The 23,095-nt window shown below is 46.9% G+C and overlaps 7 protein-coding genes across 7 annotated transcripts; 4 read left to right on the forward strand and 3 right to left on the reverse strand.

Annotated features, from left to right (window-relative positions):
* Window positions 1–4,808: 4,808 nt before the first annotated feature.
* FIESC28_09558 (uncharacterized protein) lies at window positions 4,809–6,493 on the forward strand (the record flags this gene model as incomplete). The annotated part of the gene is made up of 3 exons (XM_031163694.1): window positions 4,809–4,963; window positions 5,012–6,199; window positions 6,253–6,493. 3 exons carry the CDS (start codon window positions 4,809–4,811, stop codon window positions 6,491–6,493), a joined length of 1,584 nt encoding a protein of 527 aa, XP_031012194.1.
* A 1,578-nt stretch (window positions 6,494–8,071) lies between these two features.
* FIESC28_09559 (uncharacterized protein) lies at window positions 8,072–11,301 on the reverse strand (the record flags this gene model as incomplete). Its single annotated transcript, XM_031163695.1, has 3 exons — window positions 8,072–8,119; window positions 8,233–9,645; window positions 9,694–11,301. 3 exons carry the CDS (start codon window positions 11,299–11,301, stop codon window positions 8,072–8,074), a joined length of 3,069 nt encoding a protein of 1,022 aa, XP_031012195.1.
* A 402-nt stretch (window positions 11,302–11,703) lies between these two features.
* FIESC28_09560 (uncharacterized protein) lies at window positions 11,704–12,366 on the reverse strand (the record flags this gene model as incomplete). Its single annotated transcript, XM_031163696.1, has 1 exon — window positions 11,704–12,366. The coding sequence occupies one exon, from the start codon at window positions 12,364–12,366 to the stop codon at window positions 11,704–11,706; it is 663 nt and encodes a 220-aa protein (XP_031012196.1).
* Window positions 12,367–13,735: 1,369 nt separating this feature from the next.
* Window positions 13,736–14,867, reverse strand: FIESC28_09561 (uncharacterized protein; the record flags this gene model as incomplete). The annotated part of the gene is made up of 3 exons (XM_031163697.1): window positions 13,736–14,042; window positions 14,091–14,578; window positions 14,628–14,867. 3 exons carry the CDS (start codon window positions 14,865–14,867, stop codon window positions 13,736–13,738), a joined length of 1,035 nt encoding a protein of 344 aa, XP_031012197.1.
* A 2,342-nt stretch (window positions 14,868–17,209) lies between these two features.
* Window positions 17,210–18,724, forward strand: FIESC28_09562 (uncharacterized protein; the record flags this gene model as incomplete). Its single annotated transcript, XM_031163698.1, has 11 exons — window positions 17,210–17,314; window positions 17,373–17,404; window positions 17,456–17,554; window positions 17,610–17,651; window positions 17,700–17,766; window positions 17,819–17,859; window positions 17,906–18,115; window positions 18,162–18,257; window positions 18,338–18,497; window positions 18,550–18,632; window positions 18,691–18,724. 11 exons carry the CDS (start codon window positions 17,210–17,212, stop codon window positions 18,722–18,724), a joined length of 969 nt encoding a protein of 322 aa, XP_031012198.1.
* A 1,853-nt stretch (window positions 18,725–20,577) lies between these two features.
* FIESC28_09563 (uncharacterized protein) lies at window positions 20,578–21,084 on the forward strand (the record flags this gene model as incomplete). The annotated part of the gene is made up of 2 exons (XM_031163699.1): window positions 20,578–20,879; window positions 21,000–21,084. 2 exons carry the CDS (start codon window positions 20,578–20,580, stop codon window positions 21,082–21,084), a joined length of 387 nt encoding a protein of 128 aa, XP_031012199.1.
* A 720-nt stretch (window positions 21,085–21,804) lies between these two features.
* On the forward strand, window positions 21,805–22,053 carry FIESC28_09564 (uncharacterized protein; the record flags this gene model as incomplete). The annotated part of the gene is made up of 1 exon (XM_031163700.1): window positions 21,805–22,053. One exon carries the CDS (start codon window positions 21,805–21,807, stop codon window positions 22,051–22,053), a length of 249 nt encoding a protein of 82 aa, XP_031012200.1.
* Window positions 22,054–23,095: the final 1,042 nt, after the last annotated feature.

Below are 23,095 nucleotides of genomic sequence, written 5' to 3' on the forward strand. Positions count from 1 at the left end.
TTGTGACAGGAATTGATGGCCAATCGCTCGTAGCAAAGTTCCTCATGGTGAAATTGGTGCACCATGTGTCGACCACCACTGTGCTCTTGCTGAGATCAATGCTATTCTCAGGGTCAAAGACCTCACCCTCAACCATACCGAACTTCATGCCAACGCCATGGTAGGAACCCTTGCACAGCGAAGCCTTGAACGGATTTCTCTTCCAGGGAACAATTGGAAGGTTCCATCGATCGAGTATGTGGGAGCGGATCTCCTCCCTCGTTGCGGTCGGCTTTGGAACTTAAGGCCCTGAACCTTATCACCCAGACAGCAGAATAAAATGACTGGTCCGGTCTTAGACCCGCATATACCAAGTTTAGAAGAGCTAATCTAATCTTTATGATATAGTTTAAAAGTATTATACTAATCTTCTAAGTTATCCGACCCTGGGGAATTAGGCATCCTCGCTTGCCATGTGAATTTGATATGATTTGAGATGCTCTCAGATATAGTCATGCTAATTCGAAGCTCTCTGGGCAGGGTAATGGGATGAAGGAGAAGGATGAGCATGTCCATTATTCTGAGATGGTGACTGGTGGGCCTGGTGACGTCGCTTTGAGCGGAAGAAGTTTCTTGGCTGTTGAGAAAGGCTGCATTCGCATACTTCCAGTTATCGTTATTGTTCTTAACACAGTTAAATAAGAAGTCTCTCTTGAAATGACTGGGCTGACTGGTCAGGAAGTTGCCGTTTGTCAACTCCAGCAACGTAGCAGCAGGATGCAACACTGGTTCCATACGGCGATCTGCATGGTCGATCAATAGCTGACAAGACCCTGAGAAAGTGAAAGGTGGATACTCTACCGACAGGAAGACTATGGGAATCTGAGTCGTCATTTTTGATACCATCCTCCAAGCTTCATAGTCAAAACCCACATGAGTCACTGTTTTCAGCAATGCGCGAGTGATTCTCTTCGACACAGCTAACCACTTGCCGTTATAGAACACAGCCTGCTCCTCAACGTGCCAGATTCACAATAATCAAGAAAGGCAAAAGTTAATTAAAGCTATAATGTTTCCTCAGCAATAAGCTTATAGTGCTGACACCCGTCGTCCTCCTAGCTCAGGATGCTCGGCCAAGAAGTGGCATGGGTGTTTTCGCGTGAATGCTCCAACCAAGCAAAGCAAAGACCTCTGCTTACTCAAGATTGGACGAAATTTCGTATAGTCTCGTCTAATATTCGCGTTTATGCAGAGAGTACCACAATCGTATGATGGCTGCATTGACGGTGGCTGTGCAGCATCACAGGACCAGCCACACTTTCTCAAGACATAGACCGTTGGAACACACGATCTGTGGCTCGAGTTCTAGATAGACTACTGCAAGATAGATATGCGAAGACTATCGAGCGATCGGGAGCACTAGTTCGGAGTTTTGAAGTTTAAATGGCATGCGAGAGTTTAACTGATACGATATGTTGAGCCGACTACATCTGTAAGCTGTGCTGAAAATGCCAGTCTTGCTTATAAGTTCATTAAAAGTTTGAACGAACTTTCTTGAAGAAATGCTCAATTTTAAGTCTTTCTTTGTTACCTGCAGGTCATTGGCGATCATTCATTTGCTGTAGATAAAAATGGCCCCAGGAAACAACAGAAACGTGCAACCGCGAGGACTCTCTTCAGCGAATCTTTACAATTTACGTTTAAAGACCAAATACACACATTCATGCTATCTACGAAATTGCTTTTCTGCAAATTACCTTTCAGAAGCCATGTGTAGGGTAATTCCTGCGCCGTGATCTCCAGAAAATTTGAACCCGGCGTACCCGAAACACCAAGAAATCCGATGATATGATCGAGATACAACTCCTTATACAAAACTTACCATATAAAAACTCCGACGGACCGTGATTCCGGAGTCGTACGTTCAAAACACCAAAAAACCACCATGTGAACAGCAGAAATTTCCACTACCACCCGCAAGATGCTGGCAAATGCGGAGGATGCGGGATACTTTCGCGTGCCCGCCCTCTCCGGTCCCCCCTTCTCAAAGGACCGATAAGCCCAAAATAAAGAACAGCTCGCATGCAGACCATAAGAAGGGGGTGCGGAGGAAGTTGGCGTTGGGTCCTCTCGTTCTCTGGGGGAGGCGACAACGTGAACCCGCCCCTTCGGCGTATGCTGGAGAAATTCGACCGAGATTTTGGCCTCGCTCACAGTGATTGGAACTGGGGAAGGGGGAAGGACGTGTGGGTAACACCGAGGAAGCTGTCGAGGAACGCCGATCCGGGTGCGTTATGGTTATGACGGGTTGTGTCTCCCCCAGATGGAGAGAGTGAGGGGATTTGAGACGAGACACCGGAGTTGGAGATGCTTGGACGTTGTACGTCAACGGTTTTCCCCTCGAGACGGGAAGTGAGGTTGGACTGTGATAGCCGCAGCCATGGCGTTAAACATTTACAAGCTTAGACTTTCAACGGCCCTAGCTCACTTAATATCAGATATTAATATGAAACTCCTTTAAGAAAGCTCTTCAGGTCACACGCTCCTTTACCCAGTTGGCCAGACAGTTCCAGACTGCAATAGTTCAACACGGTTAATTCTAATTTCGGTTCGTGTATATTTCTTTGTAAAAGGTTTGTCACGAGAATGCAATAGAGGCAAGCGGCTGCAAACGTCATTCGACCAGATACCATGAATCAGGCCTTTGTCGACTGTTCACGATGATGCATTCCGGCTTCCTCCATTTCTCCATAGTCTGGACTCGGCCTGTTTCCAAGGACACGGCGCTTCTCCATGTCCTGTCAACCCGCGATCTGGTGCTTTTGTTCTTCTCCGCGATTGCTTGGAGTCGTCGATGGAAATGGGGGGAGTGAGGGAGTGAGGCTCCGTAACGTAACGTAGAGACCGGATCCACCTCGAAAACGGCTCAAACGTTCGGGTCCGAATGAAATCTTTGAACAGGCTCCGCTAATTAATGGAGCCCCATATCGAGTACCGCCGAATGTCTTTTTCGGCCCGTGTGGGTACGGTAGAGACGAGAAGCCATGGCGTTTCCACCCGTTGCAGAGCCGCATCAGCAGGACAAATGATGTTATGGATGGGTCCAGGGGTAATGGAGGCTCTGCGGGAAGGGCGAAGCCAAGGCAAGCCAGGGCTTCGAGAAAAAAAGAGGTCTGGTGATGATTGAGGCTCGGGAGGCAAACATGCGATGGTGATACCACTCGAAAAACATCACAATTACAGTGGTAAAAAAATGCAGAACTACAGTAATTATTGCTCTACCTTCCAGGTTCGGCAATGAGTGTCGCAGATTGGCTCAATGCTTGCTCTCGGTCTTATCTCGCATGCTTTGTTCTCATCTGTTCCAATTGACTTTCCAAGGCTTATCAGTTTGACCGAGCGACGCAATGCTACTCGCTCTCAATCCATGAACTCTGCGACGAGAATGGAGCAACTACAGTGAAAAGCTCCGCTCAATTCGGCCGGTCTCAACGGCGTGGATAAGACTCGAGACATTTGGCCGAGTATTCACCATTGGTAGAGAGGAATGGGCTGTTGCATTACCTCACTGTAAAAAATATTATTAGGGCGAAAAGCGAAATGCGAAATGCACAGCAATTACAAGCGTCGGATATAGCGTCGAGAAAAAGATCAGATCAGATCCAGTATCTCGCGGGAGTTTAAGTGCCGTGACAATAACATCATACTGGCCACAATGGGCGACAGCTAAGAAAAAAATTAAAACACCAGATTCTGACATTCGGAAATAAAACTCTGCGCGAGTTCCGATGCTGCTGCCTTTCCCAATGCAGTCGGACCGAGATTCGGCGCCTCTCGGTGTCATATCATCAAGGAAATGGGGCTCAGCGGACAAGGCGAGCGTCGGAAATATGAGGAAGCTGACTAGTGTTGCGAAATGATCAGAAGTTGATGGAATTGAGTAAATTGTCTATAGGGAATTGTTCTTAGGATACTGATGAATATATGAATCCTTTTGCTGTCTTTTGGTATCTCTTCCATCTTCAAAGGGTCTTGATTGAACTGCCGCATGAACGCAGACTCTGCCGACGATCATCGACGCCAAGAGATAAGGCCAGAAGCCGGATAGAAGCAAAAACTGGATCAAGAGAACAAAAGAATGGGTCACATGGGCCCATTAATCAGCTTGGAAAGGGTCCAAGTGCGTCATCAATGCCGAAGGGAGGCCGGCAATACGGTAACAGGAGAGAGAGAAAAAATTGTCACCCCACGTAGGGGACCGGCCAACTCTGGATCGGTCCACCGTTTTCTGAACGGAGATGAATCTGGATTAAGCTGAGGCTAGGGGACCTCCGTAGAACCAATCAGCCCACGAGGGGGTGTGTCGTAGAGTGGTCCTGGAAACTGCATGATGGGATACCCATTGCAGTCCATTCCAGGAACACACACGCCTTCAGCAGTAAGCAATTCTCAACTCAAACCCCATGACGTGAGTCTCCGGGCCTTCTATTCACAGATGCTCCGCTATTACTCCAAGTCTTTTACCTTCTCACCCACGTCAGTCTCCGCAACTCGTTTGCTCCAAGCCCCCCGGGGTTTGAGTTAGCTTTTTTTTACTTTTCGTTCTGGAGCATGACCATCCAAGAATGTCATGAGATGGGACCCATGGTCTGAAAGCTCGGTGCCCGCGATGTCTACTTGGCGATCATCTCCACAATAAACAATGGTAAAAAAGGGCCATCGTCGCTCTTCAATTTCGCTGTTTGTTCTGCCTCACCACCACATCTTGTGTACAACACACTTCAACATTCATACATTCTACTATCAATTGGTCAATTGACCTCTTCAATATGAAGTTTTTCAGCTCTAAACGCCAAGAGCATGCCGCCGAAGGCGAGCATCTCGAGCGCAGAAAGACTCCCGATACTGACGGCCATGTCACCTTCCTGGCCTGCTTCATGGGCCTGACAGCGTCTTTTGGCGGATTTTTATTTGGTTATACTAGGTTTGTGCATTCTATCTTGTTGGTGTTGTGTTGCTAATATGATTCAAGTGGTCAAGTTTCGGGATACTTCCTCATGAATGACTACGGCGCCCGCTTTGGCGAACCCGACGGAAACGGCAACTACGAATTCAGCGCTGCTCGACAAGGAACAATCACTGGTCTTCTCTCTATTGGATGTTTGATTGGTGCTTTGATTGCCGGTAACCTTTGCGACACCATCGGTCGTCGCATGACCATCTCTGCTTCCGCCTTCTGGACCTGCGTCGGTACTGTCATCGAAGTCGCCTCTATGCACGCTTGGTACCAACACGCTATCGGTCGTCTCGTCACTGGTGTCGGTATTGGTGCTCTCTCCGTCGCCGTTCCCATGTACCAGTCCGAGTCTGCTCCTGCCATCATTCGAGGTATCATTGTCTCTTGCTACCAGCTCATGGTCACCCTCGGTATTTGGTGCGCTGAGATGGTCAACTGGGGTACCAACCACTACGACGGCAGCGCCTCTTGGAGAATTCCCAACGGTCTCAACTTCCTCTGGGCCCTTCTTCTCGGTGTTGGTATTCTCTTCCTCCCCGAGTCTCCCCGATTCGCCTACCGAAAGGGTAAGGAGGAGGAAGCTCGCAACAACATCGCTCGCCTTGCTGGTCTCGAGCCCAACTCCCCCAGTGTCAACCGCCAGATCGATGAGATCCGTGAGAAGCTTGAGGAGGAGCGCTCCCTGCCCGAGACCCGCCTTGTTGAGATCTTCACTGGTGACCGCATGATGTACCGTACCATCCTCGGTATTGTTCTCCAGGCCGGTCAGCAGCTCACTGGTATCAACTTCTTCTTCTACTTCGGTACCACCGTCTTTGCTTCCACTGGTCTCAAGGACTCTTACGTCACTCAGCTCATTCTCGGATCTGTCAACGCTTTCTGTACCTTCGGCGGTCTCTATGTCGTCCAGAAGTGTGGTCGCCGTATCTCTCTCATGATCGGTGCCGCCTGGATGATGATGTGCTTCCTCATCTACGCCTTCGTTGGTCACTTCGCTCTCGACCGTGACGACCCTCAAAGCACCCCCGCCGCCGGTACCGTTCTCGTTACCTTCTCTTGCTTGGCCATTGTCGCCTTCGCTACTACCTGGGGTCCCCTTGTCTGGGCTGTCGTCGCCGAGATGTACCCTTCTCAGTACCGATCTCGCTGCATGGCTATCGCCACTGCCACCAACTGGCTCTTCAACTTCCTCATTGGTTTCTTGTAAGTTGACTCACCGTGACGTACAATTGAACATCTCACTAACATTGTCTCAGCACTCGCTTCATCACTGATGCCATTGACTACTTCTACGGTCTCGTCTACGCCGGATGTTGTGCTGCCCTCGTCTTCATTGTCTTCTTCTTCGTCATCGAGTCCAAGGACCGCACCCTCGAGGAGATTGACACAATGTACCGCCAGAAGGTCAACCCCATTACCTCCTCCAAGTGGGTTCCCAGCAACAACAACTCCAAGGTCGCTCGCGAGGGTGTCACCGATGAGGAGGCTTCTTCTTAAACAACCATCAACCACTTACCACCACCTATACAAAACACACATCACCCTATAGACATACACTATAGAAGCAGCCGGACTGGAATGCCGGCGAGTAACGATTAGACGGACGTTGCATTTAAAAATTATATTCATGAGGTGAAGGGGAATGAGGAGGTACATAAAGATGAAACAGTATTATATATCCTTGTATTTAGCAGCATATTGCGATTAATATCATTTCGCTACGTTTTTGAACACTTTCAACGTCCTTCATTGTGTTGGTTTGAACTGTGCGACTTCATAACTGACCTTCAGAAAAACTTGAATAGGTTTTACATGGTGATCAATTGAATCATCATGGTCGAGTCACAGTGACACGGTCGCCAATCATTGAAGCCATTCACAATCTCGATGACCAAAGATCTTCAATTGACTTGCCAACCACGAGGCACAGCGACACGGGACGCGCTGACTGTCGATCCCTAAGCTTAAGCTTCAAGGTTAACCCGCCGTTGGTGGGCAGCAAGCCCAAAGTCCATTACAGTTTGGCTATATGAATCATGACCCTAGCACCTAATCTTCAGCACCCCTTCCACTGTAAGGTCGCTGGAACTCAATTGAACGGCACGGCATCCCCCGTAAGGATCGACATCGTGGCCTGATTTTAAATCTCCTTGTCAAACGTCTTGTCAACCAGGTCGGACACGGAGGTCGGAGCTCGGCGGGATTACCGGATTGGGCAACTCCTTCATCTGACTCCGATCAGGGCTGAAGCAACGTGAACTTGGCACGCTAGGATTCATGACAGCAAGCCATTCGTTGCGTTTAATGACCAATTGGGGGTTATCAGGATTGGGATGGGGCGTGTCTGACATCTTGCGATGTTGCAAGGCTAGGCTGCAAGCGGCCACCGTTTGCAGCTGGCTGACTTCGACTTGCAACAAACGGTATGAGGAATGGGTACACCTGAGCTGAGGTTACCGACTCTGTATCCTACGCGCTCCTTGCCTGGTGGAAAGGAGCATTGGGGAATATTATTGACTCCTTCTGATTCAGGTGCCATTGTGAAAAATGCGGTTCAGTCAAGTTCCAAGGTGGGTTGGCAGTATTTTGCTGTTCAATATATCCTCTTATCCTTTGCCACAGCACTTAGCTTTTCTGATGAGAAGTAACTTTGAGATAGCAGAGTTTCGTTGGACGATAGCCCATGCTCGTGTATATTTGATGGCCTAGACGACCCAGCCACCATGGCAGAATAGCATTGAAGTTGCCAAGAGTTACACACTGCATGCTCTTGACATGTTGCTATCGAACTGCACGTGTTTAGTCTGGTGCGAGCATCGGAGCCATGGTGTTTCAAAACTGTAACTTTAAAATAAAGTAGTCCAAGTCGTAGTCTAAACTTGCAAAAGGTGACCAAGCCATGTCGTCTCTTGTGCTCTCGACAGCCAATTCTTTCGACACTCTGACGTCAGTGAACTTGCAAATCTAGTGTCATTTCGCTATCGTTATAAAACATTTACGCTAATTTTACATAAAATGTGGCCATTTGGATGCAACCTGCCAAGCGGTAACAGTCGATAACCTTTCTTCAGGTTGCTAACCTTGGATATCCCCGAATACATTGACCCCCGAGTAGACGATCTCCTGATTGACCAGCGTAAGAACGCCAAATGAGGATAGTTGGTCCCCATAGAGATGTCAAGATTCTGATCAAAGACAATATCGGCCCCGTCGACTGATACGGCTGTAGTTCGTACCGTTTGGCCAGACATATCAGGCAGAAGAAGCTCAAGCTCAACGTACAAAGGACTTTCGCCTTCTAGTCCTGGCAAATCTTTAGCCGTAAGAACATCGATTGCGATACGGATCTGTTTGGGCTCTGGCTGTGCTTTCAGGACGTAACCCAAGCTACCAGCAAACATGGCGTCGTTTAACATCATCTGGAAATCATCTGTCTGGTAGTTCAGTGCCGCCATCTGAACACCATGTTTCCAGCACTCTAGTGGATTAAAGTTGGACGAGTTGACACGGCTTGGATCTGGGTACACCCTGACCATGTGTTGCGTATCAGTCAGTCCAAGAGTGTGCTCCTTGTTGATACGCTTTTTGAGGTTTGTCTCAGAGATGGAGTAGATGAAATTTCTATGCGTATCGATGGCATCGGGAGCGGGTAATCGCTTGCCAGCGCCATAGATCGCTAGGCTTTGTAAAAGGTCCTCTTGGGGACCGTTCTGTTCTGATTGGGGTATACCTGGGTCAATTTGCACTCCCCAGTCGGGGTTTACTTGATCTCCATTCTGCTCCAGATCCAGATTGGCAGCATCATCATCCTCTTGTTCACTATCTTGAGGGTTTCCACCTTGTGGCATCTTGACTTTGAGTAATATCTTCCCCCGTAGCTGGTTTGGCGAAGGCAGTGTCTTGGTGTATTCTGGAACTGGCTCGGTGACCAAGCACTCACCAAAGACCTCAACCATAATTCGAGCCATTATATCTCTTTGGGATTTATTGCAATGTACCTCCAATGACAACCAAAGAGGCAAATCGGAGGCAGCAAAAGCATGTTCCTTGATGGTCTTAATGACATCCCGAAAGTTGATGGACTTCGTCAAGCTGTAGCCGTGCTTGACAATAGGCTGTCCACGCTGTCCATTCCAGCAGTCCACTTCCACAGATCGACATCCCCTGGATAGAGCTTCGACATAGCCCTCCAATTTCGAACGAGTGGCCACTTGGCGGCCGAGGAGATATGTATTGTGAGAGGTGGAGATGAAGTATTCGTTGACAGGGCGGTCCAGATCATGAGATGTTGGTATGCTTTGAATCGCCGTATTACTATTGGAAAGAAGATGAGCAGCCAGTGAATCGGGGGAAATATCAGTTGCTGGCTGTATGTCTAAATCTGACTCTGCTGAACCAACAAGAGTACTAGATGAGCCAGTGAACTCTTTGGAAACCTCGCACACTTGGCTGAGTTTATCTTCCCCTTGCACGGTCCTCGTAAATAATGAAAGAAGTTCTGGTGATATTGTAGTAGTGCTCTCGTGACTAAAAAGTTTGGTCTCTCGACTTGCGATCATGTCCAGTAAAGTTCTACTTGATCTAGATGTGTAGCTCAGCGGGTACTTAGCAAGTTCGTTATTATCTCCAGACGATGACGCATTAGCTGCCTGTTTCTTGTTAGTAACAAGTTATCCAGTGTCTAGTCCTTGACTTACAACTGCTCCTCTGTCATTTTCGACATCAGAGATAACACATGGGTGATTGCTGAACGCAAGTTTGATAAGATCGAATGCAGTGGGTATCGAAAAAACAAAAATAAGGACGGCGAGATGTCCACAAAGAATGATATACGCGACAAGCATCCTACCCGAGTGATCTGTCACCCCGGGTAGAAAGCCGATATGTAGAGAGAACAAGGCTATTCGGGTCATTGATAAGATGCCAGGAAGCGATACAAAGTGGGAAAACCCAGCCCAGTATACCATTGACGCGAGATGCAGCGCCTCGCATGCTAGAAGTAGTCCAACTTGGACAGAATTGTACGTTTGGAGACCACCAAGGATGCACCCGCGCAGCATCATCAAGAAGAATACAACCAAGGCGCAATATTTGTGACCCTTGTTGCTGTTCCTGCCGACACTACCCGGGCCTTGCATAACAAGCGAAGCCATCTCAGGGTCTTGCGACCAACTCCAGTAGAATCCTGCTGACAACAGAATGAGAACTATTAGAGCCATTGCCGAGTTTTCATAGCCGTAGATGCTCCCATCCACAAATTGATAAGTCGCCCATGCGCTGAGAGGGAGCATGAAACAGCTGAGAAACAGTCTGACAACAGCCCAATACTGAGTTTTGAATTGAGACCTGAAATTGGCAAAGCAACTTCCGGGGCTTGTCTCGCCATGTTTGAGTCGATGGGTGATGTAGGAAGATATATAGAGAAACAAAAAGACAATGAGTGACAAGACGAATGTGTTCATCCAACTTCGAGACTTTGTAGGGGAGCCAGTCATCTGAGTGAGCAACTCCAAGCCAGGCGCTCCAGTGATGGTTCCGTTGTGCTCGTATATGCCATCTTCAACACCTGATCGTGCATAAGGGGAGCCGCGTTCGACTACTCCCGTAGGTAGCATAAGAGTAGACCAGCCGCAAAGGCCGACCAATGGTTGGAAGAAGCCGGGATATCGAAGGCTTAAGGCTCCTGAGAAGAATATGAATTGGATGTATGCCAGTACATCGATTGCGCGTGCAACGAGTGAGTTCTTGGTGGTGGATTTGGTGCTTTGTCGGACCGGCCAACATGCTGCAAGACAAGCTAAGGTAAAAGTAATGATTGGAAGCCAAAGACCGAGAAGACGTATCGCTTTGGGAACTGCCGGGGTCAAGACTGCACGGACGCAAGAGAGTGTTGTGTTATCCGAGTTTCTTAACTCGAATGTGGTTTTATAAGTATCGAGTAGGGTTGATCGGTTAAACGATGTTGCGATAGTAAATTTTGACCTCGAGCCAAGGAATCTCGACGTGAAGCATGTCTTATTGACGATCTCGCCTGAGATGAAAGGAGTGTGATTCCCATAGTCGACGACCGCAAACCGAGGAACGATATCAGAAAGATCGGCTTCACAAGAGTTACGTTTCGTCAACCCAGCGATAAGATCAAACTTCCAGTCAAAGTTATCCCTCCCTCTCTCAACAGACGCGCGAAAACTCTCCGGAATGAGTGACGAAGAGTCGTGACTTTCAGAGCAGTCCTGGAACTGTACATATGCAGCTCGACAGCCAGCTGTCAAGAGCATGCAGTGTGTAACTCTTGACAGCTTCATTGCTATTCGGCCATGGCGGATGTGAGAGATCAAATTCGGCAGCCACTCAGTGGATCTTGACTGTTTGCCTCCTGCATGATTTTGCGCTTTGGCCAGGAATGACTAAGCTCGCTAAGGGGCTAATGATAGGGACAATGCCAAGAATTCGCCCTATTTTGGGAAGGTTTATACGAGTTGGCCCACTTGGCGTGTACCTTCAACCCGGATATCGGGTATCTGAGAGGCCACGAACTCTTTCCATTTGTTGAATTTATGCAACAAGATGAGGTGAGTCGGATGTTTTCTTCTGTTGGATGTTTTTATGATGTCTGGTGGTGCTTCAAAGTCTGTCTCTACCACCGAGTTTCCCCTCACCTTGGCCATCACAGACCACCATCATCCACAGCCTCGGACAAAACCTCATTAAATCCGCTGAGTCATGATCACGCCAGTTCGAGTCGTGTACTTGGGATCGGTAATATCCTCAGGAAGCAAGTTGCCATCCCCATTGGTGACCAATGCCTCAGTCAGCGTGCAAGCCCCAACAACATCAAATCCTAGCTTTCGGTAAAGGCGGATCGTAGCGGTGTTGTCGGCTTTGGTCATCAATCTCACAAGAACGCGAGGTTTCTGTCGTCTCCCGTGAAGATACTTGAGGGCTTCTTTACAAAGACCCTGTCCCAAGCCTTGACCTTGGTGCTCGGGGAGAATGGAAAGGCTCAACAGCTGCCATTTTTCTTCTTCATCGTCTTCTCCAACAGGGGGCTGACCGGAGGCCTCGGGAAGGACAAAGTCCTTTTTGCTCGCTGGACCTCGGATTGTGACCTGCCCAACCCATTCTGCCCGCTCGGATGTGCTGAGATCGGTTGACGTCGCAATACAGACAAAGTTCTCTCTGTCTTCTTGAAGAATGCGATCCTTCCAGGTATCGAGAGTGAACTTTGACTCAATTTCAAATGTAGACGAGAAAGATCCGGGTGATGCCTCTAATGCTTTGAGACGTAGGTCGCGATACTGAATTGCAGACTCATCAACTGAATGTGTCTTAAAAATACGAGAGAACGAGTACCGAAACTGTTTCGACATGTGGTGGGGTCTGAGACTAGACTGATAGGGTAAGGGGAGGTGAGATATCGTTGATTTGACTTCTTAATGTGTAAACATGGAGCGAAGTAGTGAATGGTTTGACCTCTTCTTATGGGAACCATATTCGGGAGAGTAAAGTTGTTTTGTGGGCGATTTATAATCCAGAAGGGCTGGAATGACAAGTTCATGTAGTAGAATGACAAGAAAGGGTGCAAAGTCGTGATAGTTCCGATAAGGCTGATTATTAAACATAGGTGGAGCCCCCAAGTTTCCGCGTTGTCAGAATTGGCAGCAATTATCTGACTGTGGTTTATTCTAAGGTTTGCGTTTATTGAAGAATCTATTCTTCAAATGAATTGATGGATATCTAACACATGGTCATGTCTGAAGAGATGTCGCGTATCTGAAATACCCATAGCCTGGATGATCCTGGTGGAGCCAAGCAGTGTTTCGGTAGCATGATAACTTAGCTGTTAAACATACTGTCAAGTTACTCCAAGAATAGTTAGGTATGGAGTGTTCCTCTCATAGCCCGTTGATTGTGAGCTCGTCCGTAAAGATCTCAATGGTTAAAGGGAGGAAGATAATTTATCCGACCCATCGCTTGCTTTACTTACAACATCAGCAGATAAAGGTTTCATGAACATTAACTCGTTATCTGGCACCCCTGGTGCTTGTTTTGGTCCATGCGATGTATCTGTTTTTCCAATCAACTACCATCTCAAGCATGTTAGTAAGGAGCATCTAAATCCCCACGGCAGCTCTGCATACAGTAATAGGAGGGAGGATTTTGCCTCAACTTCAGCTGTGAACTTTATTTGACAACAGTTTCAGGATAGCTTCTGTCTCAGGCTAAATCATCCGTTCCCAGCGGGCGTTGCATGCAACCACCACAAAGTGGCATGTCCGAGCCCGAGAGGATCTGCAACACCCTAGCTAGAAAAAGATGGAACCTCCGGCTCCATGAGACGATCTATCGACAGCTCCGGCACGAACACCTGGATTGACCAGCTTGCGATGATCTTTACTGGCTTTGATATACTCGTCTATCTGCAACGTGGGAGATTTATGCGCCGGAGAAAAAGACCCTTTTGGTACCCAACATGATCGCCATGATGATCTTTTGGAAGCGCCATTGGGACTTTTGTTTCCATGGATACCCGAAGTCAAGCAGCTGCTTGAATTACGGAACGACGACGGAATTCGACCAAAACGTAGTTTTGAGGTCAGAAAAAGGTATCGCATTAGAGGCCGTTATGGACGAAGAACTATCTGTGAGAAAAGGAAATAAGAAGCGGGGTATAAGAAAGGTATGTACAATATTGCTTAATGCTTAAGCAGATTATAATAGAAGAAATAGCCAAGACGTTTAGACCACTCTAAACTCAACAGTCTTCTTAATGACATTGCCCTTGAGGTCCATATCATCAAGCTTAATCGACTCATCACCTTGGGATGAACCGCACTCTATGATTTGGTCGGTTGAGTCACTTCGTGTCTTGGACTTTCCTCCATTCACTCCGACAACATGTTCAGACCTACTCTGGCCAAAGTCATCCTTCTGGGTAGAAGTGAAATGGTTCTGATGACTGTTCTGGTGGCCGTAGCGATCTCGTGAGGAGGGGTAATCTTGACTACCCCCGCCGAATTTGAGTTTGGAAGAAAGAAGATCGATGCTGCAATAGTTAGTGCTGGATAGAACAGAAACTCCGGGTTCAACTTACTACAAGACCATGGAATAAATACAGAAGATGGCATAGAAGAAGCGATCCAGTTGCGTAGCAATGTTCTCAGCCGTTTGGCCAGAAGTCTTGAAGGAATGTGTGACTGCACGAAGCACACCCTGCAATGCCAAAAGTGCGACTCTCATCTCTGTGCTTCGAGCCAAGTATTGGAAAAGACCACCACTGCGAGCGATTTCGGCAGATGAAGCCTTGGCTGAGGTGAAGAGCACCATGAGGAAATATGCACTGAGGCATTCGAGCAGAGCAATAAGACCGAAGTAGCCGATATGAATATGGTTGATAGTCATTAACAAATCGTTGTTCTGGTTGAGGATAGAGCGGACTCGGAAGGCGATGATGACGATTCGAACCATGACGATACCTGCAATGCCAGTCCAGAAGAGCGATGCGAATACTCTCCATCGTGTTCCACGGAGGACTCGTTTGAGAATGATGTAACTATAAAACAAGAGACCGGCTTCTTGGAGCTGGCAATTGTTAGCTTTTAGAATCCCAAACAGAAAGAAGATGTCGTACCAGCCAGAAAATGTCTGCGAATACCGATGCTATCGCGGTGTATATCGGTGGATGTTGCTGATAATAGACGTAATAACACAGCCCATTGGCAATGGCTCCAGCTGCCGACGAAAACATGGGCACTGCCGCCAGCATCGTCCAGCTGGTGATACCACATACTAGACACCCGAGAAAGACATTTCCCATACAGATGGTGAACAGAATCGACCAACTCAGCTCAAAGAATACCGGCACCGCCATTGTCGATCACTCGTGTAAGAAGAATGGATGGGAAGAAAGTGACAGGCGACTAGAAAGAAAAAAGCAATGCGACATGACCAAGTAGTTAAAAGAATGCAACCCTGGCTGAGATGATCAGACTCCTATTAAGTTAGGCAGATCGAGACAACCTGCTTGCTGCACAGCCTGATCCTGTCATATTGTGAAAGTTTGCTTTGACCCCTGATCCTGACTCGATGGGATGCTACCAGCCACAAGTATGTCACTTACGTACTAGATAATTAGAGACAGACCCCGGATTCGAGCCATTTGCGTTAGTCAAAGTGCCCTCCATGATTGGACATTGGTCAAACAAGGTTTGTTCTTTGACAGCTGAAGTCGGATTCTCCGTAGTCACAGAATTGGGCATTCGTCTAGAGAAAATGGTTGGTGAAGCTAAGAAGCTTAGCAAAACATTAGGCTGTGGCTAAGCTTGATTGAGGGAGTCTTGACTCGCGTCCCCGCGGGGAACCTGCAACGGCGCTGAATTAAAGTTCACGCTTTCGGCACCTGAGCAGGGGGATAACCTCGCTTGAGTTACCCTGAAAGGGGAAGGTAGGAGGCATGTCGGTAACCAAAACTCACTGCCGGTTGGATGAGGTCTTTGGACCCTTGCCAAGCCGGAATGATGTACACGTTGCTTTTTTATCTCATTCCGCTGACACTTCTTGATCGGAATAAAGAACCATGACAGTGGCTGGATCACTAATGCGAGCAATCAAATTGAAATCGCATCATCTGACATGTCGTGATGGTTCCAGGCTTCTTGAATCGCGAGATAATGAAATAGGCGAGGTTATGAAGAGCATTAAAGTCTAGACTGGGCCGGGAGACTACGAACCGAGCCGAACTCACAGAGCGCATGTGTGATCAGTGCTGAAGAAGGGGTTAGCTATTCGCGATGCCACCCAAACAAGGACAAGCGTGCGTCAGTAGAGTGACCAATGTTAGTGGTATCCAGAGATGCCTACTTCCCGAACTTTGTTTCTCGCTCGGATCGCTTCACAGGATGGTTTCAGAAACGTGCTATAGGATAGTAGAGTGTATTTATCCTACTATTTGAATTCAGGAAGTTCCGATGTCTTGTCCAGATGGGAGGTTGTGGTTGAAATAGGGGATAGGCGGTATGTGTCACCAGAAACTTCACATGTCTTTCTCTTTTCCATTGTGGCGTTTTCGGCATTTCACCGGGGGAGATGTTACCATATAGAAACAGCCACAACGAAGCTAACGGGTAACATTTTAGTCAAGCTACTGAGGGGATCCCCTCTTAGCGAGGCGTCAAGGATGGGTTTAAATCTGGTCGTAATCTTGCTCCCCTTTGTTTCGCTCATTTTTAACTTTGGTAGCTCTGGAGGGAGATTAACGACAAGCATCCTGGTAGCATCGAATGTCAGTGTACCCGGTTCATGATAGCCCAATAAAGGTTATACCGCAACGGGAATGCAGAACGGTAGCGAAATGTAACCTTTGTATTGAGTTGTAGATGATATGTATTTTGAAGAAATACAGAGCTTTGCGGTTACTCTTACAGATGAAGCATTGCAATGGTAAATGAGATACAACCTTTGATGTCTGCATTATATCATTTATCACATCGAAGGATAAGCTTTCTATCACTCCGGCACTTGGTCATGTCAACCGATCGTCGCATCGCACGATGATCGATTGCAGTTACAGCCCTATTTGACGAGATCTTGATCTGAAAGGCTTCTAACTATACAGAATGACGATGCTGAATTGCTTTTTGTTTCGAATAAAACTACGGCTAATCTCTGCAGATTGATAAGGTTTTAGAAGCCCTCTGAACGTGGGCCCGTATAAATAAATGTACATGCTTGGCGTTTATGCGTACTCAGCATGATATGACATGGGTAAAAGCATGATGCTGGTGATTCTTCCACCATTCGGAGCTTTATTATGTGATATAGAGTTCACAACAAGTACCGAATATTGATCTGAAATATTACCCGAAGAGAGCGATTCTAGACTAGTTTCACAAGGCTGATACACGGGTTCGATCTCAATCCATGCAGAAGCACCGGGAAAAGAGGCAGTTCGCTTGGTGACACGACCCCCATGATATGATGATCGACAAATATTTTGACAGTTTTACTGATAATATCATACGACGGCCCGTAAAGCCACATGTTGTGCTGGTTATACAAACAAAATGGACAAGGATATTCTTAAAACCCCTCATCAAAACCACAAAGCGGTCTGTTGTTCTTTTTAAACTTTTCAAATTCCCCAGTTTCATGAAAATTGAGTGAGAAATTAGCGTCAAAGTTTATCTGTTATCTTTGAAAGCAACTGGAGCGGATATGTCTTCGCCAAAGTCATCCCGGTCTAAATCCTCCCCTGCTCCCCAGTCGTCTAGTGGGATGCCGATGAACCAGGTTGCTGGAGAAGAACCGGCAATTGAAGTCGTAAGATCTTCCCATCATCATTTAACCTTATTCATGCACTGATAGAAGACTTTTGTAGGGCGGTGATTCCGATTCTTCATACACTAGATCGTATGCTTTACCCGGTTTTCTGGGTCTTGAATTCGCACTAATGAATGACAGGACGGGAATTACCGATACGGAGTCTCTTAGGTCTTCTATTCTGAGCTACAAATGGGAGAACGGACGACGCTACCACGCTTATCAAGATGGATCTTACTGGTGCGCAGTTTTAAGTACTTGAATCGTGTCAGGATGGCTTGCTAATTATTCCCAGGGCTCCAAATGATGACCGTCAACAAGAAGCAGAAGACTTGATGTGAGACCAAGAATAGTTTGTGGTTTCAGTGCTGATAAACATCGTTAGGCACGAAGTCTACAAGATCATTCTGAACGGTGAACTTTACGAAGCCCCAATCGGCGAGAATCCTCAGGTGAGTCCATGATGCAGGCACATCATTAGTGTATTCTCTGACCAGGTACTAGAGGGTCCTTGATGTGGGATGCGGAACAGGTATCTGGGCAATGTGAGTGCCCAGAACAGCACCGAGAAGTCTATTCTAATAATTGTAGCGAATTTGCTGACGCTCACCCATCTGCTAATATAATTGGCATCGACCTTTCACCCATTCAACCCAAGTTCGTGCCCCCGAACTGCCATTTTGAGGTTGACGATATCACACAAGAATGGACGTACCCAGTTGATCACTTCGACTTCATTCACATTCGTTTCATGACAGGCTGCATTCCGGACTGGACAGAGCTTTTTAAGAAGGCGTACAAGTGAGTCAAGTCCCCTCATCGCATCATACATGCTGATACTCGCCAGGCATATGCAGCCCGGCGGCTGGGTAGAAAGTCTCCAGCTATGGGGTGTTTCCAAGTCCGACGACGGTACACTTAAGCCCGACTCGCCAGCCCACAAGTGGGTAGAGATCTTCAAGGAGATTGAGAAAATCACTGGCAAGTCATTTTCTGGGACGATAAGATGGCTCAGTCTATTAGCGATGCAGGGTTTGTAAATGTACAGGGTCGACGAATCAAGGTACCTGTTGGAACGTGGCCGAAGGATAAGACTCTCAAGCAATGGGGAGCTTGGAATCGGCACTTTTTGCTCGAAGGTCTTGAGGGCTTTTCTATTCGTGGACTAACGGAATTGCTCGGAGTAAGTTACCTTCGTGATATTCGGGACCGATAGGAACTGACTCTTTGTTTAGTGGAAATATGAGGATGCGCAGTTGTTCCTCGCGGACATGCGCAAGGAATTGACAAACCCGGATTTGCACTCATATCTAGAGGTGTAAGTACCGACCGAGATTGAACTGACTTGGGAACTTGAACTGACCAGATCCATGCAGTACGGTCTTCTATGGTCAGAAGCCAGAGGCTTAGGGGCTGTGGGTATTTGGGTGAGGTCTATTCTAATATTATTGGAGGGGAGGCCGATTACTTCTGCTTTCATACATAGTTGGGAACAGTAAGCAGGGCTGAAACCTTTCGTGGCACTCTCAGTAGATCCGTGACGCAGAAACTAGACTTGCGTGAAGATAATCACGAAGTGCAGCGGCAACAGGCCAAAGCAGACTTTCCAATCGTGACATGCAAACAGCAAGGCGTTCACAGTAGGCGACAGAGGTCCACTGAGTAGCAGCCAACAGACCGGCAATCAGTGACAAGAGGAGACAGAATTATGCTGTATCAGCGGCTGGACCACGTGTGCAAAGGTGTACTCAAGACTTGCTATGTACTACTAGATCGAATCATCAGAACCACACCACTACAATCACGAGTGACGATTCACCAGACAAAATGTTTTTGCAGTCACCCATTCATTCCTGTCAGGAACATTTCAGACATTTGATCAAGACAACATGGTCGAAGGATCGGCATCAAGCTAGCAACCCCCCTCTAGCAGAGGTAAAGCCAGTGTATCAGCAACAAGCTAAAGACAAATCAGTAAAGAAAAAACCATCGGGATACAAGCCTTTGAACAAGTACTTTCACGCACAGTTCCGCCTCCGACCTAACGCCAGAACCTTAGTGCCCAGCAAGAAGGTCTTTGATGCCACATTCAGACCAAAGTACATCGTTTCGCTTGAAAACAACTTCAACCATTTAGAAGTCATAAGTCATTCAATATGCGGCGATGTGGAGAAGTAGACGGAGTTTCTGAATGAGCGGATGCGGAAGCGAGGCCTGATGAAGGATTGGTGTGCAGTGTATGAGTTTATCGATGACAGCCCTGAACCTAAACTAGGAAAGCCGTCAGTGATTGTTGAAGAGAAGACACATGATGGAAAAGAAGAGGACAAGAACCAAGAGGAAGCAAAGAAGGAGATTATCGATTCGGGTGAAGAGAAGGAGCAATGAAAAAAAATGAAAAAGAGGAAATGGATTCAGTTGTTGCAAGAAACCTGATGTTCATGCTGTTATTACGTTCTGGTATTAAGAGTGCTGCTAGTGGGTTATTGGCTATTAGAAATAAAATCAGATTGCGCGAACCTTTGACTGTTCTTCAATAGTTGCACTCATGATTGGTCTCTGGTTATTATTCGTTGTGATACCTGAAGTCAGTCTTGAGACCATGTCTGATTTAAGTGACTGGCAAACACACATTATCACTTGCATCAGGTGATCTGAATCACGAACAGCACGTAAATACTTAAGTACGAAGATATCCCCTTCCATTCGATCAATATACAACTCTTACATCTACTCTTTTGATATCGAGGAAGACCATAAAATGACTCGCTACTATCTTCACGCAATCTTCTTCAGACACGAAGAAATATCTGCAGACTACATGTCAAAGCTAATCAACTTCCAGACTCTTACACAGACAAGATACAACATGAGTCTGTATTTTGACGATACTTTACTCCAGCTAACTATACCGTGTATGCCATCGTCTCTGAATAGAGAAAGAAATGAGATGTTGGCTGCTATGGATCAATGTGATCTTCATGGTGATTGGCCGAAGGTGTTCATGTTAATTAACGAGGACCCTCATGATGTGCCAAATAGGTACATTGATGGAAAGCAGTAACGGTATGACGGGCATAGATTATCACAGCTATAGTAATAAAACTCTGATTCAGACCTTCCTAGTTGTTTATAATTACGCAGCTAAAGTTGTCCTCAAATATCTCAACTATAAGTACCACCGCATAGTGAGCTCCTCTCTCCGCGGCATGAAACAATCTCATACCACCAGTAACCAAAAACGCCACAACTAAATACCCAAAATGATTGAACCACGCTACCTCAAGACTGTTCTTCGCAGAACAAGCAACTCGTTCGGCTACATGTACAGCCTGATGCGCTTTCTTGACAATAACGGGACCAAGTATGCTTGGAGGGTTTCTCGACATGACGAATTGCTCATGATCTCGGAGCCTTTGCGTAGAGACATTGATAGGCAGGAATATGATATGAAGCGTGCGTTAGAGAGGGCTGGTATTACAGAATACTTTGATGTTCTGTTTTGTGCAACTGCGGATGATCCCGTTGAAATTCCTTATGTGAACCCTGAGGTTTACGGACGGATGTATGTGGATAGTCACGGTCGCAGGCAGTTGATGGCTGGATTTAGAGGTTAAAATGTCTTAGCTAATAGACCCCATGATGTGGCTTCATAACACCACCCGAGCAAATTGCTGTGATTCAGTCCTCTCGAGCGAGTATATATTCTCGGAGTGCCAAAGAGGTTTCCCTTCCTCGTTGTGTTCGCACTCATCAAGGAGAAATTTTAGTATATACAAAACTCCCAAATCTAACCATGTCTTTTGTATATCTCCAACTTCTGTTTCGGCGGAACACTGAACCATCGAGCCACACGCCTGTACTAAGACAGTTCCTTCACGGTTGCCGTGGCAGGGTATTCATGACACTACTAATGGACCAGACTATGCTCATAGCAACGTTCCAAGACGAGGACCGCGGAATTAGCAACATGCGACACAGCGCTTTCATCGAAACACGCGAATGGGGTCTGTGGCAGCACTGGAGCTTCACTGGAGACTGTGTTATGGAACCATGCGGGAGAGATACGTTATTTCTGACCTTGTCCATGGAGTCGGTACGGAGGAATGCGCGGTTGAGGAGGCCAGAGTAGTTTGTGATATGTCCATGTGGCCGTAGCACTTAGCAAACAAGGCAGTTGCTCTCCTGAAAACTCTGATGCAGTGCTAAAATGGGGATCCTATATTCGCTGTTGATGCTGAACACGTCAGATCTACAACACCGAACATTTGCATAGGAAAAACAAACAATCACAGTCAAGTTGAAGCACAAAGGCTCGTGATTCATCGTCCTTAATTAACACGAACAAGTGAAGCATTGAACAACTAAGTTGCTGGTACTTGTATATAAACCCGTCGTGACCTAGCTTCCAACACATCCACCTGATTCTCAACTTACACAAAATCACTGATCACAAATCAACAAGCATTTCTAGAAACAGATATACCAAAATGGCTGAAAAGCGCAAGATCACCATCATGGAGCGCAAGAGCGGCGCATCTACTTCAAAAGACAGCAAGGTCGAAGACCTCGGTGACAAGTATACGGGCGTGAAGGTCTTGATCACATCCATGAAACTCCAACTCGAATTTTCTACAGTCCCAAACCAAGAAACTGAAACTTGGACGGTCAATAATATGCGCTCCAGGATAGAGAAGGAGAAGCTTATGGGGGACTGGAAGCCTGTTGGATCATGGTAATAAGGCCGGCTTTAGAGTCGTGGATTAGGCTAGCTCGGTCGTGTTACCTTCTTTGCGAGACATGAAAATTAGCTTAGAGAATTCCCCGAACGATACCGGGGTCGACCAATAGAGAAATTTACGTTTGTAGGTGTAAAATGAATGGAATGCCTGTGACAACCGGGACCTGCATATCGACAACACAGTCAGAAATAAACTTCCACTGATGAGTGGAATGTGTATTCTGATTTGCAGCATCAATTGAGGATGCATGCGTCAAAGCTAATTGGATCTATAAACAAGCTGAAATGAGAAATAATGGGAGTGTTGGCACAACTGAAAACTCATGCTTTGACGACCTCTTCAAAAGAAGCAAGGGCTGTGCCTTAGCTATTTCCAGTGCCAATGCCGATCGAGGTAGCTCCTGTAGCTAAGCTTCCCCACCCCGCATCATAATTGCCATTTCCAAGGATCAATAAATGCCGAGAGATGGAAAATCTACTATAGATCGAGATAAATCTAGGTGACACGAATCCTTGTGCACATCCCAGCTTCAACCTTGTTCCGTCACACCTCTTTTCCCCGGGTATCACGATCCGGTTGATCAATTGAGATTTAAGCAGGGAATTAGAGTCGTGTGTCCTCCTTGTGTCTCAGGCACGCCATGATGTCAGTCCGAGACATTAGTGCAAACCTTCGCCCATCGCCAAGTTGGACAGTGATATTCAGATGCTAAATTCCTTGTGAATCCTGATTGTGCATCCGTCTTAGCCGTTTCTCATGCATTGCAGAGACATTATGGAAGGCTTGGATCTGGGGTGACGCTGAGTATGACGTGGGTGCCGTGTAGACCAAGACGTTAGTGTTCAACTCTCGTGAGCTTCTAGACCAGAAACAGGCTGGTTTCACAATGACGCGCTGATGTCACGACAGGAACAAAAAATCATCATGAGCGCATAGAATGACGCATTGGAATTCAGCCCCAAACTCAGCTCTCACGGTATTCCAGATAAAGGGCTGGTGCTGGCTCAGTTCGTGGCTTGTGATTTCTTATCATCTATCT

This window comes from Fusarium coffeatum (genome assembly GCF_003316985.1).
Source record: "Fusarium coffeatum strain FIESC_28 chromosome Unknown BRIP53273_contig_251, whole genome shotgun sequence".
Lineage (NCBI taxonomy): Eukaryota > Fungi > Ascomycota > Sordariomycetes > Hypocreales > Nectriaceae > Fusarium > Fusarium coffeatum.